General features: G+C 40.7%; 1 protein-coding gene across 2 annotated transcripts in view; it reads right to left on the reverse strand.

Annotated features, from left to right (window-relative positions):
• Positions 1 to 20136, reverse strand: part of INTS14 (integrator complex subunit 14) — a 36320-nt gene that overhangs the window by 4254 nt on the left and 11930 nt on the right. For both annotated transcript variants that reach the window (XM_061430116.1, XM_061430115.1), the window contains exons 7-11: positions 16568 to 16660; positions 14664 to 14808; positions 12892 to 13025; positions 2729 to 2847; positions 675 to 740 (exon numbers count right to left, since the gene is read on the reverse strand). In XM_061430116.1, the coding sequence (XP_061286100.1) occupies positions 675 to 740; positions 2729 to 2847; positions 12892 to 13025; positions 14664 to 14808; positions 16568 to 16660 (557 nt within the window). The remainder of the gene's footprint in view (positions 1 to 674; positions 741 to 2728; positions 2848 to 12891; positions 13026 to 14663; positions 14809 to 16567; positions 16661 to 20136) is intronic.

The raw sequence follows: 20136 nt of genomic DNA on the forward strand, positions 1-20136 counted from the left end.
CCCCCACCCCATCTCTTGAAGCTTGACTCCACCAATGGTTCTGCATTAGTGAGATATGATTCTGGAGGGCCATTCTTTTGCAATTTATAAATGTATATATTTTTTAAAACACTATCTTTTGGCTGCACCACATGGCAGGTGAAATCCTATTTCTCCAACCACAAATTGAGCCTGTGCCCGCGGCATGGGAAGCATGGAGTCTGAACCACTGGCCCGCCAGGGAAGTCTCGTAAGTGGGCCATTTTAGAAGTCATTACCAGAAGCAGCTCCTCTGGCAAAGTATGAATGTTCTGAGCAGACACGTCCTGGAAAAACGTCCACTGGTTGCCTGGAGTTAGATCGGATACCCATTTGGGAACAGGGAGGAGCGTTAAGGGCTATGACTCCCAGGTCCTTTCAGCTCCTTCCCTCAGCCATTCGCAGCAGCACCAAGACAGAGAAGACCTGCCAGAGGGCCCACCACACAGAACCAGCCACTTAGACACTCCTGACTCCTGGAGTTTAGGGCAGGTACAGACCTATCGCTTCTACTGACTTTACTGATGAAAAATTGGAGGCACAAACAAGTATTTCTAATTCCTGTCCATGTTCAGTGTTTACACTACTGTGAAGCAGTTTATTTCTGGCACGCAACATGGAGCCCACCTTCAACTACCATAATTCCGTAGTCTCACCTTATAGAATGTCTGTGTTTTTTCAGGTAGTTTCCTTGCATTTCTTAAAATCTTCTGTACATCAGTCTATAGAGGGTAAAACGAATTCAATGTTAGAATTCTGTGGTAAAAAGGGAAAGAATACAAAAGGACACCTTTAAATGGAAAAAAATGAAAATGAGAAGAGTTATAGTGTAAAGATGAGGCTCCCTTCTAAGTTAATGTTACTGTTCAGCATTAGGAAATCATCTCTCTCCTTCAAAAGGCTTGATGATACTAAAGCCCATGGCGAAAAAAATGAACTTGTCTCACAAAAACACCCCCAGTAAACCCATACATCTATGGCCAGAGGCTTTTAGACAAGGATGCCAAGACCATTCAATGGGGGGAAGAAGTCTCTTTAACAAATGGTGCCTGGATAAATGGATAGCCACCTGCAAAAGAATGAGGTTGGACCCTTACTTCATACCATACCCACAAAATTGACTCAAAATGGATCAGAGGCCTAAATGTTAAGAGCTAAAACTATAAAACTCTTACCATAAAACTTATAAAACTCTTAAAACAACACAGCAACAAAAGAAAAAAACTTGGCAAATGATCATAGCAGCATTATTCACAATAGCCAAAAGGTAGAAATAATCCAAAAGTTCATCAACTGAATGAATGGACAAATATGGACTTTATACATTGGACCCTTATTTATTCAATGGACTATTATTACTCAGCCATCAAAAGGAATGAAGGACTGATACATGCTACAACATGAATGACTGTTGAAAACATTACGCTAAGAGAAGTCAAACACAAAAAGGCACATATATGATGCAGTTTACATGAAATATCCAGAACAGACAAATCCTTACAGACGATAGAAAGCAGGTAAGTGGTTGCCTAGAGCTGGGGCAAGAGTGACTTGTTTAGCGGGTAAAGGATTTCCTTTTGGGGTGATGAACATGTTTTTGAACTAGACAGTGGTGATGGTCATGTAACACTGTGATTATATTAATGTCACTGAATTGAATGCTTTAAAATGTCTGAAATGGTAACTTCTGTTATGTGCACCTCACCATAATAAAACAACACATCCAGACCAAAACAAAATTTAAAAAACAGTTTTAGAAAAATTCAGCTCTCCTTCAGACAGGGAAGTGCTGGGGTCAGCGATGGCAAGAAAGAGGGAGAACTTTAATTTCCAACAAAGGGAAGAGGCCCCTTAGTCAGGGCAGGATGTGTCTGTCTAGTCTCCCTGAAAAGGGGGCTAGAAGAGACTACGCGTCAATAGAGGTTACTTCTGTGGTCAGGTGGCCTGACTGCCTCTTCTCATTTGGCTTGGACTGGACTCATGGGAGAAACAAAGGAAAAAAGAAAAGGCATTCAAGTGAGAAAAAAAGTTCAAAAACTGATTTTTAAAAATAGGTATGAATGACTTTGCCAATGGGAGGAGAAAGTCACTGAGCCCCTTGACTAAAGGCAGCACACCTTGATAATAGGATAATTTCATAGGAGTCTTCCATAAAGCGTTTCTGTGGTATTACATGGTAATGCTTTGACTTACATTGTGCCGATGGGAGAAATAATCACATGAAGGTTTTTATGTCTTCCTCAAAACTGGTACTAAAGATAACACCTATAATATTATTCAATGACTCACCATGTCAAAACTTTTACATTAAAATTTAATGCTGGAAAAAATGTGTCTAGAAGAACTGACATGCTTCCTTTTATCAGACAAGGAGAACCATATAACCAACATGGTTTTTTTTGACCTTGGTAGCAGGAAGCTCAAGAGCCAAATTGCTCAAACACAATTATCATTCTGCCTTGGCTTCCTGGAACACCGTCTTTCTTCTTCCTCTAGGTCTTATATTGCTCCAAATTTTGTAAAAAATGATTCTGCTACGTACGTGTTTTACTGTAGGCCACCTCAAATCCTTTTTGGAAATAATGACAAATGTAAGAAGTAAATGAATTACGAAGTATCAGAGGAAAAGAAAATCAAATCAAATGTCCTCCTGCCTGCAGGAACCCCTCCTCCTGTCCCCAGTGGAGAGCAGCGTGGATGGTAATGTTACCTGCAGGCCACTGGGTTTGATCCACACCGTCACATTCTGGGCATAACTGCGCTTGTTTTTGGGCTGCAGGGGGAACGGGCTCTTATTATCATCCTCACCATAAGGGTTTTCTTTAGCATCTTAAAAGAAAAAAACAAGCTTGAAATGACATCTGGCAAAACACAGTCAAGCACATTTCCAATTAGGTTAGAAGCTCTTTGAATCATTCGATCTCCTATATCCTATTACCTCCCTAATTAAGAAAATCCATTAACTTCCGTCAGGTTGGGGAACCTGTTCTCAGCACTAACGTTGGACACTGAACAATCAACTGAGGCCCAGGCAAGTGAAAAACAGCTTACTGTCTTTAAATATACAAGTTTTACTTATCTGCTTTATAAATTAAGGTCATAAGAGGATAAAAATACATAAAATAATACTAAAGTGTATATAAAAATATATGTATACCTACATACTGCAATTCTACATAGTCTAGCCCAGCACTCTCCAACAGAACTTTCTGTGATAAGGAAAGGTAGCCACACCCCATGAGACCACTGAACCCTTGACACCTGGCTAGTGTAGCAGAGGAACTGGATTTTATTTAATTAAATTTGAATAGCCTCCTGTGGTGAGTGGCTACTGGATCAGACAGCATAGGTAGAGACATTGAGAAAATTTAAAAGTGAAATTACATATAGCCAATTTAAGGAAAAGAGCAGGGAAGAAATACCTTCTTGGTGAAACATACCCATCTTACGGGTTACTGGTTTACTGCTTCCACAGACATAAAGCCATGTTGAGTTTATAGCCACGTGGATAAACAAAGATTTCTATTTTTCCACCTGCTTCCTGAGTCAATGATATTTTGTCACAAACTTACAAAGCATACTTATTACCTCTTGGCTCATTTTATCCGTGTCATCTTTCAGGGTAGACAGAGCAGGAATCATTTTCCCAACAAGACTGGGGAGCTTAAATCCCTTGCCCACGTTTCTGTTGAAAACTGGAATTAGCTCAGCTTCTCTAACTGACCCAGAGGTGCTCTAACCCCAATCTGGTCATTAATTTGGGTGCCTTGTACTGGCCCCATTCTACCTCTGTCACTGCCCTCTCCTCCTACCCCCTCCAAAAATTTATTGGTTCAGCTTTCCAGATGTTTCCATGAAGACTTGTCACTCCATAAGCCTTTCTAAGTCAGGCCAAGATCCCAACTGTCATTTCCCAGGCAACATGCTTATTTCCAACTTTTTGGCCACTGTTTCCGTTCTTCCCCTGTCTGCAATGCTCTCTTTTCCTCATTTATTTATTCCCTCCCTCACGTACTCATTCGTCGTCTATATTAAGACCTCACTATGTAGGAAGCACCATGCTAGGAAGTATGGCTAGAGAAGATATTTTTTTCTGGCCTCAATGAAGAATATGAGTATTTATGAAGGGTATTTATTAAATTACAACTGTGTGCAAAATACTTAACATATACAACTTATCTCCTTTTAGCAACTCAAGAGGGTAGATATTATTAGTCTCATTAAACATGAGAAAATTGAGGCTCAGATTTCACAGGGACAGCTGGGCCTGGTTTCAAAGGCAATACTTCTTCCCCCATTCAACACTGCTATTCCTCACCTACCCAAATGTACTTAAATTCCAGGTCCGGATCCTATCCTACATTCTCCATGGAGTTGTCCCAGTGTTTTCTGGTAGACGATTTGTCTAGTCCCGTTTATCCTACAGCACTCAGTGTTAGTACCCAACATTTCGGCATCTTATTACAGCCTACCTTATATTGTCTCTAATTGCTTGGAGCCTCTATGTGGAAACTGGCTTAGTAGACATTAATGAAAAAAGAACAGGAAATCTTAGAAATAATAAATATGATAATGGAAAATTTTTTTAAATATTGGTTGCAAGATAAAATTGAAGATATCTTACAGAAGGTAGAACAAAAAATTTCAAAACTGAAAAATATGGGTAGGATAAGAAAATTACACACATGCACACAAATACTATAAACACATCTAGAAAAGGAGAACAAAGAATACACGGAGGAAACCAAAGACATATTCGTGCTTCCAGGACTTGAATTGCGAGATGGAAGCATTGAGTCCAGCACAATGATGAGGAGACCGAAACCAAGGAATGTGATTCGGGACATCTAGAACGCTAGGGACACTAGAAGAGCCTCAAGGTGCACAGAGAAACAGAGACCAGGGTCAAAGCTCGGACGGTCAGCATGGCACTAGACTCTCAGGAGCAACACTGGAAGCCAGAAGAGACAACAGAATGATGCTTCAATACTCTAAGGGAAAATGATTCCTGACCTAGAACTCAATATTCAACCATACCATCCGTAGAGTGTAAGGGATGAAATACGGACATTTCCACAAATATGAGACTTCAAATGCTTACTTCCCATGTGCCCTTTTCTCAGGAGGATTCATCAACCAGGAGAGTCACGGGAGAGATGTGAAGGGAAGACGTGGGATGACAGCTATGCAATGTGCCTAGAGAATAACCAGTCCATTCATGAAACAAAAGGAAGGAAGATGACTCTCAGGAAAAAAAGAAAGTGACAACAAAATACGTAAAGGATGTCTTTTGCTTAGGCAGGAATTGGTGATAGGTACGTGGAAAAGAGCAAAGAAAAACAAGGGGGAAGAAAAGGCAGGGGAAGGCCATGAGGGCCCAGAGTGATGGCTGCACTCATCTGTTGCTGGCTTCCCCCCAGCCTGGCTGCCAGGCTCTTTCCTGGATTCTAAGAGGAATGTCGGTGTCTTCCCTACAGAGCTCTCCTGTTAATTACAGTCAGTCAGAATACATTTAGCTTACCTGCTAGAAAAAAGAAATATCTAATTAAAAACAACAGTAGTATCTGGGGTAGGACACAAAGAGTTGCAAAACAAAGGAAACATCGCACTGTGCAGCACGTGGCTTAGCAGCGAGTAGCACTGACTTTGCTCAGCAAGGACCAAACACTGGCTGAACGGTCAAGAACACCATAACCACACTGCAACGGTTGAGCAAGGGAAAAATGTGCTTCTTGGGTGAACAGGTGGGCAAGGATGGCAGTAGTAAGAGAAGAGCTAAGCAGTTTTCCTTGAAAAGTAAAAAAATGGCATTAAAATAACAGTCAAGAAATAGCTATATATGTAAATTATTTAGAAATGTAAGTAAAATATCAGAAGAAAAAATTAAAATTTGAGAATGGTTATCTGTAAGAACAGAATTAGGAGTAGAAGGGGGTAGGTATAAATAGTAGTATTTTGCAAGCTTCCCTTTAATTAAAAAATCATAATTAAAATAGCAAGCTCTACCATTCAAATGCGCCTACTGTGTGTCAGGTACTCATTTCCTTAGAAACTTCTCTCACCAACTAGCTAAGACAGGTTTTATTGTTACTGGTGGCTCAGAGGTTAAAGCGTATGCCTGCAATGCGGGAGACCTGGGTTCAATCCCTGGGTTGGGAAGATCCCCTGGAGGAAGAAATGGCAACCCACTCCAGTACTCTTGCCTGGAAAATCCCATGGAGGGAAGAGCCTGGTAGGCTACAGTCCAGGGTCGCAAAGAGTCAGACACGACTGAGCAACTTCACTTTCACTTTTACTACTTGTTACCATGACAATCCCAATCTCCTAGGACTGTTGTGAGAGTTAAATGAGATGACCCATTTCATTTTGTCTAGCACAGTGCCTGGCACAAAGTTAAATTCAATAGATGTTAGTTCTTACTACCCTCATTGAAAAGAACAGAGGGAGAGAAAAAAAAACAAACCATGAATATAGGGCTGAGAAAAAAGCAGTTCCATCTGATTTAAGAATATGCACAATGAGCCACGCATTGCTAGGCTGGCAGCCGGATCAGAAAGGAATATGAACACTACTACCTTAGATTATGGACAGGCGCTGTGGTAAAAACGATCACAATAGTTTAGGTTAAGTATCAGATGTAAGTATTTTAGGCTTTGGGGATTATATGGTCTCTGTTGTAACTGCTCAATTTTGCCACTGAAGCAGGACAGCCATAGGTATGTAAACGAATGGGAGAGATTCTGTAATAAAACTTAACAATAAAACTATATTTACAAAACAAGCAGTGGGTTAATTTGGCCTGCAGGCCATTGTTAGCTGACCTCTGATCTAAGTGATCTGCTTTCTGAGAAATCTGTATGCAGGTCAAGAAGCAACAGTTAGAACCAGAGGTAGAACAACAAACTGGTTCCAAATTCCGAAAAGAGTATGTCAAGGCTGTATATTGTCACCCTGCTTATTTAACTTATATGCAGAGTACATCATGTGAGATGCCAGGCTGGATGAAGCACAAGCTGGAATCAAGATCACTGGGAGAAATATCAATAACCTCAGATATGCAGATGATACCACCCTTATCCAAGAAAGCGAAGAGGAACTACAGAGCCTCTTGATGAATGTGAAAGAGAAGAGTGAAAAAGTTGGCTTAAAACTCAACATTCAAAAAACGAAGATCATGGCATTCAGTCCCATCACTTCGTGGCAAACAGATGGGGAAACAATGGAAACAGTGACAGATGTTACTTTTTTGGGCTCCAAAATCACTGCAGATGGTGACTTGCAGCCATGAAATTAAAAGACGCTTGCTCCTTGGAAGAAAAGCTATGACCAACATAAGGACAGCATATTAAAAAGCAGAGACATTACTTTGCCAACAAAGGTCCATCTAGTCAAAGCTATAGTTGTTCATGTACGGATGTGAGAGTTGGACTATAAAGAAAGCTGAGTGCAGAAGAATTGATGCCTTTGAACTGTGGTGTTGGAGAAGACTCTTGAGAGTCCCTTGGACTGCAAGGAGATCCAACCAGTCCATCCTAAAGAAAATCAGTCCTGAATATTCATTGGAAGGACTGATGCTGAAGCTAAAGCTCCAGTATTTTGGCCACCTGATGTGAAGAACTGACTTATTGGAAAAGACCCTGATGCTGGGAAAGATTGCAGGTGGGAGGAGAAGGGGACGACAGAGGATGAGATGGTTGGATGGCATCACTGACTCAATGGACATGGGTTTGGGTGAACTCCGGGAGTTGGTGATGGACAGGGAAGCCTGGTGTGCTGCCAGGCTTGGGGTCGCAAAGAGTTGGACATGACTGAGCAACTGAACTGAACTGAACTGATCTAAGTGAAAGGTAAAGAAACCCAGTACAATGCAAAAGCCCTGAGAATCAAAGGTCAGAATGAATGTAGGAATGCTGCAGAGTGAATAAAGGGGGTGAGGAATCCCTTTACACACACACACACACACACACCCAGGTTCTCTTCCAATTACTGTCCTCTTTCTGTCCTCTTGTGGTCAAACTCTTAATTCATTCCTCAGCCTGTCTCCTGGCTAATCATTTGCCAAAACTGATTCTTACAAAGCCACCAAGAATCTCTTATCTGTCAAGATCAAATGACTCTTGATTCACAGTGTCCTCTTCTTTCTTCTTGGTTTCTATTCTTCCCTAAAACTATTTAATCATTTAAAATACTCATTCTACATCTTTTAGATTAACTCCTCAAGGCGCTAATCCTCCTATCGTTCTTCCTTCAAATCAAAGACCTTCATATGATTTTACAACTTTTTTTTTTCAAATCAAACACATCTCCAGGGAGGACTGTTTTTTCTGCAGTAGGGCTTCCCTTGTGGCTCAGCTGGTAAAGAATCCACCTGCAATGCAGGAGACCTGGGTTTGATCCCTGGGGTGGGAAGATCCCCTGGAGAAGAGAAAGGCTACCCACTTCAGTATCCTGGCCTGGAGAATTCCATGGACTGTATAGTTCATGGGGTCACAAAGAGTTGGACACAATTGAGTGACTTTCACTTTCACTTTCCCCCTGGGTTGTAGAGGAGTTTCCACAGAGCCATTACATTAGCTTCTGGAGGACGCACCACAGGTTTCGCTGCTTCAGCTCCAGGGTTTACACTGTTGGTTAGGGAACGGGCAGGGTTGAGCCACATGGTGCAGGACTTGGGCTTCCACGTCTCACAGGAGACGTTTAGGTTTCTTTATATGTAAAAAGTAGGTAGAAACAATGAATAGAATTTTTTTTGTCATCCTCTCACTGAGAGGGTAGAACTTCCACACTCCATGCTTTACTCGGGAGATTTCAGTTCAGTCTTGTCTCCTGTTCCTGTGTGACCTTTAAAATCCCAGCCCCTGGAATCTAGCTCAAGAGTTGGCACACTATGGTTGGCTGTGTGTTTCTGAGTTAAGAATGGTTTTTTATATTTTAAATGGTTTATGTATTGTGCTATGATGTCAGAGTTTAGTAGCTGTGACAAAAACCATGCTGCTGCTGCTGCTGCTAAGTCACTTCAGTTGTGTCCGACTGTGTGTGACCCCATAGATGGCAGCCCACCAGGCTCCCCCGTCCCTGGGATTCTCCAGGCAAGAACACTGGAGTGGGTTGCCATTTCCTTCTCTAATGCATGAAAGTGAAAAGTGAAAGGGAAGTCGCTCAGTCGTGTCCGACTCTTAGTGACCCCATGGACTGCAGCCTACCAGGCTCCTCCGTCCATGGGATTTGCCAGGCAGGAGTACTGGAGTGGGGTGCCATCGCCTTCCCCGGACAAAAACCATAATTACCTATAAAATGTAAAATATTTATTATATATGGCCCTTTGCTGGAAAAGTTTGCTGACCCTTGGCCTAGCTTCTAGGGCCGATATTCCATCAAAATCTCTAGGCTTCGATGGCAAAAGGTATCCTTTGAACCTGAATGGACATGCATGCACATGTGTGTAAGACACTGCAGGCCTGACTTACATGTGCTCATGAGACACTCTACTTCCTTCTTGAATCTCTTTATTCTCTTGGCTTCTGTGACTTCCTTTTTCTTGTACTTTTTCTCTTCTCTGCCTCTTCCTTCTCATTTTCCTTTACTGGTGCCATTTCCACTGCCTCTAGTAGTCGGTCCTTTCTAGGGGTCTGGTCCTTTTCCCCTGAGGTATATACTTTCCTGAGGCTAGGGCTTCTTAAAGTGTGGTTATTGACCTAGATTGTAATCAATTAGGTAATGTTAAAACTGCAAGTTCTTGATTTTGAATCCAGACCTACTGAATCAGAATCTCTGTAAGTGGGGACCAGGAAACAGAATTTTAAAACAAGTTCTCCAGGTTTACTTTTGTATACCAAAACTCAAATTTGTAAACTATTGCCCTAGCAATCTCCCTCATCTCTCCATTTTAAAGATCACCAATATGTTTTGCTGGGAGCCAGTGTGAGGAACTCCGCCCGTGGCAAAGGTCGTGAGGAAGGAAGCTCGATATACGCAAAGGCGGGATCGAGCCTCAGGAGTCCCCCTGGAAATTCTTGAGCATCTACCCCCAAAACCAGAGTCTGCCTACTTTACTACTTTGTGCTCTCACCTACACCTCTGACTTTACGGGGGGCTGTCCCCCACCACCTCTTTCGGAGAAGGAGTTAACTTGGAGCTCCAGTTAATAATAATTCCTGGGCATGACAGGAGTGTTGCAACTTACAAACTCCTCTGAAGGTTCTCTAGCCTGCCTGACAGGCTTGTCCGGCCACATGTGATTGTTCACAGCCTCCCAACCGTGAGAAGCACGAGATGCTTTAAACCTTCTAAAAACAGGTTCTTTAGAGAAGTTAGAAAACTATTAGTATAGTATAGTGGGCTGATTAGAAATTGTATTGGTGAAGGGTTTTTCATTTGTTGAGCCAATGTTTGCTGCTAAGTCTCCACATCCCCTGCCCTTATACACATTAATGAATATATAGAAGAAATAAGTATTAACCTTTGATATTAATCACATTAGACCTTAGGCTAAGTAAATTCTTTCCTTAATTAAAACCCACTACACCCTCACCCTATAGGAATGTAACTTTATCTGGTACCTTTGGAAGGTGGCGTCTGTTTTAAGAATAATCACCTCTGGAGAAATAAGTGTTCTGGTTGACTGACCACTGTCACAAGGAGAGGGTCATCAATTGTCAGCAGGCCCCCTGGTCAGAAGATGATGTAACACCCCTAAGACCTCTGTATACATTTGTATGAAGCACCTGACTTCAATAAAAGTCAGGACTGCTGACCCCGCATGACTTTTGTATAACATCTCAGTGTATAAAAACAGACCCTGGAAAAATAAAAAATGGGATCAGTTCCTTGAAAGACTGGTCTCCTCATGTCGTTCTTTCTCTCACCTTCTGGCTGAATCCCCATCTGGAACGTGGAGGCTCGTCAAGCCTACTAATCATGCCTGGGCTTCTAAGATCTGACCGGGGAGGCCTTAGTGTCTCCTCTCCTTCGGGAGAACGGGAGGACGCCTGCGGCCTACGTAGGTGACATAAATTCCTTGCCCTGGAATTTTATTAGCTTTCCACGTAAACCAAGTTATTCAGCCTCTTTTCTCCACTGAATTTTCCTACTGAGCTATCCCCATTCTATTACTCTTTATATTTCTAATTAATATTTAATTAAAGCTATTGTATCCAGTTCGCTGAAGCCGTCTCCCCTTCGAATTTCCCTGGATCCACCAGGGCTGGACCCCGGCAATGTTTGTAACTAAAAATTGTACTTTCAACTCTGTCCTCTCTCCTGAACTCCAGATTCTTACAGGAATTGTCTATAGGTACCTTCACCTAAATCTCACAGGCATAAGCGTGCACAAGAGAAGTTCTTCCCAAATCTACTATTCTGTTTCAATTATTAGTACCACCTTTGACCCTGCAGCCCGTCAGAAACCTGGGATCATTCTCAACTCTTCTGTTTCCTTTATTCTTGTATCTAAAAACTGCTCTTTCCACCTTCAAAATACCTTTGCATGGATCACATCCTCTCTGTTCCCAGCCAATGGCCTTGTTCTGCGTCTCATCTTGACATCTCCAGGACTGTCACCGGGGACTTCTAACAGCAAGATGCCCATACCTTTTCAAATCCATACTCCACAGAGTTTTCTTTCTAAATGCAAAATTTATTATCTCTCACTTGGATATCAGCCACACTGCACAACTGCAGAAGTTACCAGTACTTAGAATACATAATCACCTAACTGGTATCTCCACTGTTCTCATCATAGCCAGAAGGATCTGATCATATTACTCTCCTTCAGCGGCTCCCCCGTATCTGTAGAATAAAGTCTCAGATGAGGCCTGCCCTGCTGTCCCACTGCCAAACTCTAACCTACCATCTGGCCTTCCCACCCTCACCCTCCCACTTTGTGGTCTAGCTTCTTTCTTTTTTAGAGGTGCTCTATTTAGAACAAATTTCTCTTTTTCTTCAAACTCAGTAATGGTCTCTCTCCTCTCTGGAGATATGCCCAAGTCCTCAAGGAAGAGCTGACCATCCCCTACTTCAGGCCAACTGTGATCTCATGCCAGTTTAGGTTTATTATTCCACTTTCCACTAGTCTTTGAGTAACTTCTGCTGACTCTTTTAGCCTGCAGACCTGGCACAGAATAGGCTGCTTGGCAGATGTTCCTAAAATTGAAATGGGCCCAAATGAGCTCAGGGAGACACTACAGTTGGAGCCTGAGTACCTAGGAGTACAAAGGCCTCAATCAGAAGGAGTAGAAAAATCTGAAGAAATGGCTTATGGGAGAGAGGGAGAGATGATGGTTTCTGCCACAAACACGCTGATCTGAGGACTGTGACAGAATATCCAGGTGGAGAGGTCCAAGTGGCAACCGGGAAATACAGGTGCAAGATTTAGGGAGAGATCAAGCAGGATGAGAGTTAGAGGCATGTTGAGAGTCTGAAGCCAAAACAGCTGATGAAATAAACAAGAGAGAGTAATAACCCAAGAGTAGAAGGCAAAGAACAATACCCTGGGAAATCATGAGGCAAGGGGAAGAAAAGACAGGATTACAAGTGAAAAAAGTTGCCAAGGAAAAAGATAAGCGCCAGGTGAATGCAATGTGAGGAAAACTAAGGGAAAACAGTCTCAAGAAGGTATGGGATTAAATTATCTAAGAATGTCTAGGGGTAGCTGGGTTAAAAATAGTACACTAAAGAAAGTTTGTTTCCCCTGAGCTGTAATGTTAAAAGTCCAAAGGTTAAATTCTCTTGGGGCTGTCCACCTACATATCCAGCATCAGAAACCACAGGGCACTCATAAGGGAAATCACGCGCTCTCTGACTCACAGAGAGAGCCATTCAGAACAGTAGAGAGAAAACAAAGTCAGGATAAATAAAGTCTGATCTGGGGTATACCTGAAATTGGACCCAACTGCACCATTTTCCCTAGCCATGGGAGAGGTTCTGGGCCAGGCTCAAAGAGAGACATCATGAGGTTTGATTTCTTCTTGCTGTCAGCTTGAGAGTAGAGCATCCCATGCCATTCAGGACTAGATGGAGAGAAGACGGACGGTGAGAACAGCTTTACGCCTGGGACTGTCAAGCTAAATAACTCTACCCTGTGTTTTTCTCTCGAGAGATATGGCTTTCAGCTTTGAAATTAAAGCCAAATCCTAAACCTACAAATGCATACTATTGCCCCCTAATATTAGCATTCTTTGGAGATATGTATTACTAGTTATGTAGATACAGAAATAAAAAACAGTCTTATAAGAGAAAAAGAGAATCACAAGGGCAGCAGATAGCTGCAGGTGTGGTGAGGAGTAAGAGCTGTGACCTATAGGTCTCTTCAGCCACCTCCAAATCATTCACAGAAATACCACACAGAGAAGCCCTTCTAACACAGTGCGCAAAGTCATCACCCAGCTCTGTTCACACTTCTCAAAGGGCCTCAGGTGATTCTTGTATTCAGAATTAGTACAAGTAACTTGAGTACCAAGAATCTAGCACACCAATATCTAATAAGAATTGCATTTGTCTTTTTGGATTAGCTAATTTTAACTCCAGCAGAAATGGAGCCATGCTTCCTCTAGGTATCCTTAACAACTCTTGATCTTCTCTACCAATCAATCCCAGTTGATGGCCAGAGGATGACCAGTCACCTCTTCTTCTCTAACAAACAGGTATTTTCGAAAAGGAAGCAGGCAGTTCTGCAGATTTTGAGACTATATCCAAAGTCAAAGCTAGAAGGGCATTCCTTATAGAGAAGGAATATAGCACAGTGGTTATGAGCATGGGCTACAGAGTCACACGCATGGATAAAAATCCTGACTCTTTCATTCAATATCTTGAGCAAGTACCATGACTTTGCTCTCTAAGTCTCAGTTTCCTCGTCTAAGGCAACAGGGGGTAATACTGATACCTCTTGGATAGTGTTATGAGGGATTAAATGAGTTAACATATGTAAAGTGCCTAGAGGAGTATCTGGCACATGGTTAAATGTTCAATATTATCAGCATCTTTTTTTCATTTTATAGCTGAGAAGTCTGTCTAAGATCCTATAACAAGTTGGCAGCATTGCTTTAACTGACTCCGGGTTTCCTAGATAGGACAGAAAAGAGGAAAACTGAGAAGAGATATAATATAAAGGCAATATAAAGATCTACTGAACAGCACGGGGAGCTCTGCTCAACGCTACATGGCAGCCTGGGCGGCAGCGGAGCTCAGGGGAGAGTGGATACATGTAATGTGTGGTTGAGTTCCTCTGTTGTTCACCTGAAACTATCACTACACTGTTAATCAGCTTACTCCAATACAAAATAAAAAGGAAAAAAAAAAAAACAATGTAAAAAATACTTTATTAAGGAGGCAACATATGTATACACCTATGAGTGATTCATGGTGATGAATTATCCTCCAATTAAAAATAAATAAATTTAAAAAAAGAAATAAAAAATGCTCATCATCTAAAAAATATAAAGGCAGTATAATGAAAAGACTCACTCTGTACTTACTCTAGTGGATGCTTTAAAGAGAAGTAGACACGGTGACAGTAGGTGGGGAAGATATGGCAGGAAGAGAAAAAGACTGATGAGATTCTTTCTATTCTTTCAGAAAAATCTGGGAAATACTTCACTTTGTAAATTGATTCTCCCTTTCACTCAACAAATGGTAAAAAAGTTTCTTACCCTAGCTGAACTATCGCCACCATTCCTTCCACTTTTAGGCTGCCATGAAGCAGGACACAGAAGTTGGGTATCTTGCCTGCAATCTGATTGGCTGAATTTTCATCTTCATTGTCATCAGTTATACCAGTACCCACCTCATCACCTTCTGTGAAAAGAGAGAAAACCAATCAGACTGATATTAGCTAGAAAAGCCCCAAGCTCCAATTGCACTCGTGGTTGCTTCTAACCTTGGAAGGAGAGTACATGGAATTATAAAGGAATATTATAACGAGGAAGAAAAACTCATATTCTGGCTTTCCTATGTCCATTTAAAAATCAGTTTTTACATATTATATGAATTCCATTTATAGGAAACATCTAGAATAAGCAAATCTATACAGATAGAAAGGATATCAGTGGTTACCTGAAGCTAAGAGAGATGGAAGGTTAGGGATTGACAGCTAAAAGGTTTCTTTTTGAGGTAGTGAAAATTCTAAAATTCTGATTCAAAAACTATGGTTATGGTTGCATAACTCTGTAAATACACTAAATACGACTACTGAATTATACACTTTAAATGAGTGAAGTATTTGGTATATGATTTATATTTCAGCAAAACTGTTACATAAAAAATCAGCTTTCCTTAGTTTTTACTAGAACACTAAGCTAGATGCTCTCTCGGAATTTTAGGCACCACTGAAACAGAAACAGAGGTTCAAAGATGTCAAGAGTGTTCTCAACTGACAGCCCTTAGGCAGCAAGTGGATGGGATACCCCAAAGAACAGTGACTTCTCCACAAGCCTCTTAACTCGCTTCTCCAACTCCAGGTTCTCTCCAACAGATGAATGCATCTTCCTTCAGGTAACCTCCTTCTGGAACTATCCGTTTACTCAAGCTGATTCAAAGACTTTCTAATTCAATAGGAAGACTCTGCCTGGCTTGATATTCAATAGCCCTTACAACACGGTTCCATTTTGCCTTCCCATACTTTCCTTTCCACTGTTCTCCTACATGAACTCTTTATTTTGCCCACTTTCTTCCTTGGCAATTTATATGGGTGTGCAGAATCCCCCCAGGACCTTAAAAATAAGGGAAACCTGGTTGTTATCAATATCAAGAACAATAAGGTAAAGTGTAAACACAATGATCACAAACAGTCATCTGTGAGAACATATCAAAGATTTGGTCTTTGTGATGGATGATTATGGAATACCCAAAACTCCAACTGAAATAACCGTGAGTAAATGAAATGTGATCATAACTCAGTAGGGGGAAACCTGATTGACTGTATACATTTCTTGGAGAAAGTTGGTGAACATAAAGGAGATGGTCAGCCTAAAACAGAGAAAAGAGAAGTTTAAAGTGCTAGAGACTAACATTCTCCAGAGAGATGCTGAATTCAGGAGCTGTAACTATAGTTGCTGGAGAAGTATATTCTGAAATAATGTGGCCTCACAAGGGCCTGGATTGATTCATTCATTCATTCAACAGTATTTACTGAGTATGTGCTATGTGCTAAGCACCAGCAGAGAACAGGTGCAGTTTCTCCTGTTATAAAGCTACATTCCACGTTCATCAAGCAACTTTCTAAGAACTACTTTGGTTTCCCCAGCATGATCCCACAGGGAAAGACAGAGCCCTAGATGAGGAACTAAGCAAGCATTCTCATCTCTAAAGAGGACTTCCACTGTAAATTAACAAAGCAGCACACAGTAAATCGTGTCACATGCTTTCCACAGTTATAAAGCAGCAGAATTAGTTTTTAATATATTAGGCAACATTCCATTAAAAAAAAAATCCAACCCAGTAAATACTCCTTTCCCCAAAACTCTTCAAAATGGGCTATTCTACTACCCAACATTTAAGAATAACTTTAGATAATAAGATACTTCATATGTATCACTGGAATAAGAAGAGAACTCACCTTTGTTAAGTGCTATAGGTAGGACCAGATGTCTGGACAGAACTGGGGGACTTGAAATATCTGCTATATCAATAAATCCCACTATTTCCAAATCTGAAAAGAAGGAATCAACATAGAATTAATTCATGACAAACAATAACTGTTGGAGATGATGTGGAAAGAAGGAAACCCTCGCTTCTCTGGAGCCCAGAGCTGTGGTGTGTGGAGTTGGCTGAGCTGTGAAGACTTTTCAAAGTTGCTGCCACCAGCAGTGGAGCATCTAAATCCTGAACTGAATTTGAGATTTACCCACTGAAAAGGAGTGGAAACTTCATTAACTACAACCAAAGGTGAGTTCTGATCAAGGTACAATGAAATTCTGATATGTTCAGTTAAAAATAAAACTTTAATGGCAGTCCTGGACACAAAAGCTAGTTGTATTTATTCTGTTAGTACTATCTATGTTTGAGCACTTCCTTAAGCATTGATTCCATGTGGGATTTGCAGATAAATAACTTATTTTTGCCTACACGATATCAAGTAACCTCCTTATCAAATGTGGGGAAAAAAAAAAGAAGGAAACCCTCCTACATTGTTGGTGGGAACGTAAATCGGTACAGCCAATACTGTTCTCTATGGACAACAGTAGGGAAGTTCCTTAAAACCTGAACATAGAGCTACCACATGACCCAGCAACCCCAATCCTGGGCATATATCCGGAGGAAACCACAACCTGAAAGGGTGCATGCACCCTGATGTTTACTGCAGCACTACTTAGCCAGGACATGGAAATGTCCATTGACAGAGGAATGGATAAAGAAGATGTGGTACATAAATGCAATGGAATATCACTCAGCCATAAAAAGGAATGGAATAATGCCATCCATAGCAATATGGATGGACCTAGAGATTGTTGCACAGAGTGAAGTAAGTCAGAAAGAGAAAGACAAATATCATATAATGTTGCTCATATGTGGAATCTAGAAAAATGTCATAGATGAACTTACTTGCAAGCAGAATCACAGATGTACAAAACAAACTTATGGTTACCAAAGGGGGAATTGGTGGTGGGATGAACTGGGAGACTGGGATTGATATATACACACATTGAGACTGTACACAAAATAGGTAACTAATGAGAAGCTACTGTACAGCACAGGGAACTCTACTCAATGCTCTGTGGTGACCTAAATGGAAAGGAAATCTAAAATAGAGGAGTGTTTATATATATTATATATATATATATATGTGTGTGTGTGTGTATATCTGATTCACTTTGCTGTACAGCAGAAACTAACACAACATTGTAAAGCAATTATACTCCAATAAAAATTAATTCATCTTATGGGAAGGTACATTATTTTCTATGTACTGGATTTCATAAACACTGTGTGTTTAGTTGGGGAATTCAAATATAATGACTAGGAAGGTTATTAGAAGTTTTTCTGAATGACTCTAGCACTTTGCATTTCAAGTAACTAAGAAAATAAGGATATCTGTCTATTTAATGGACTTAAGTTTTATGACAAATCAGCTAAACTTTTTATGAGGCTAGGTCCTCAGCCAAGGCAAAAGCTTAATGGCTGTCTTTGTAAAGGATGTTCTGGTCACCAGGGGGCGATATACACAAATATTTCCACGACAACTGAAAGCAGCCTGTATTTGGAGAGCAAGGCTATTGCATTAAAAATGCTTTCCCTGAGAGAAAGAAATACATGTTCTACAAAACCAGGATTGCAGTCTATATATGACAATGATTTCCTTGCTTTATAGAAACTGTATTAAAGATCAAAAGTATTTTTTGAAAATTTAAAATTAGTAAAAAAAAAAAAAAGTTGAAACCCAAAGTACATTCTAAAAGTTTCTTTCTGATTATATAGATATTAGTATAAAAACTTAGAAAACACTAAAAACTGTAAAGAGAAAAACAAAGTCACCCATTATTTTTAATTGGAAGAAGCCTTCATATTTCACTCATTCTCAAAACAATTTTTTAAAAAAGTCAGGATCATGGTGAGTATACCGTACTTCTTATATTGAATAATCAGGAAATCTGATTCTCTGGACTTTTGGTGTCATTACTTTCTTTAGCTGATTAACAAATGAATTAGCATAAGCAGTTATATATATTTTTTCATTTGAGTAGAAAAAGGCCTATGTTTTAAAGTGGTTTAAATATAAGCTTTAACAAAAATCCTGGACTAAAAGTTTATATAACTTAGTCCATTAAATAAAAGACAATTATCCTTATTATCTTAGTGACTTAAAATGCAAAGTATTAGAGCCATTCAGAGAAATTTCCAGTAACATTCTCAGTCATCGTATTTGATTTCCCCATGTAAACACTGCTTATGAAATCTGATACATAGAAAGTAAAGTGCTTCTTGAAAGAAAAGATCTATTGAAAGTTACTCATCCAAAAAAAGATGGGAGTCTAACGGGTTTGAAGGCAACAAAACATTTGGCACATTGCAGTCTAGTTGCAATGAAAGAGACGGATGCCCTACTTTCAGAGAGCTCGGAACAGAAAATAAAGGCCCAGAAAAGAAAAGAGCTTGTGCACAGCTTTTCCTTCAAAAACTCCTTAAAATCTATACATTTAAGAATGCAATGAATCTCCAGTTGTATTTAATTTTAATCATTTGGTGACTGAACAGCTACCTAGTGAATGTCTACTGAGCATGAGACAGTATGCCAGGCACAGAGGGCGATCTGGTGACTAAAATAGTTGATGGTTCAACATGTACCCACCACTCAAGGAGTCCATCTGCCAATATCAGACAATTCTCTTCTCTACTACCCTAGTTACTTTAGATTCTTGGCTTTGCCAATCTAACCTAAGTATAGCACCGGCAACACGAGCCAGGTAGAAGTCATATACTTTGCTTTCTTTTAGTCATAAGCAGCAGGATTAGAGCGGTACGGTATATCAGAGCTGAGACCTGAGAGATTCCACTCACCTAGCCAATAAGAACTAGAGGAAGTGACTTGTCCAGGGTCACAGAGGAAGACTCACACAGACAAGTCTAGAAGCTAGCTCTTCATACATGACCTTAATAATGATGCTAGTCAGCCTCTGGTGGCTCAGAGGTTAAAGTGTCTGCCTCCCAGGTTCGATCCCTGGGTCGGGAAAATCCCCTGGAGAAGGAAATGGCAACCCACTCCAGTATTCTTGCCTGGAGAATCCCATCGATGGAGGAGCCTGGTAGGCTATAGTCCATGGGGTTGCAAAGAGTCAGACACGACTGAGCGACTTCAATTTCAAGCTTCTACAAAGCTTTCCATGCTTCTCTCCATGTGTGTCAAGTCAGTCTTACTATCTCTATTAAAGGACTACCTCAAGGATTTCAATGCTAGTGAATTTGGCTCTGGTTTTCAATCTCTAGTAATTTGTGGTTATAACCCTCTAGGATTGGAGATTAATTCATGACGTCACCATGGAAGACCACTCATCTGCCAACCCTTAGGCAATGCACCCTCCCATCCAAAGTATACTGAGTATGTATTTCTCTTCAGCCCTCCTGGAGAGAGGAGAAGAAAATCAGAAGTTAGAAGAAAGTAAGGATAACAGAAGTACTAAGGAGGAAGTT

The sequence above is a fragment of the Bos javanicus genome, chromosome 10, assembly GCF_032452875.1.
Source record: "Bos javanicus breed banteng chromosome 10, ARS-OSU_banteng_1.0, whole genome shotgun sequence".
Taxonomy (NCBI): Eukaryota; Metazoa; Chordata; class Mammalia; order Artiodactyla; family Bovidae; genus Bos; species Bos javanicus.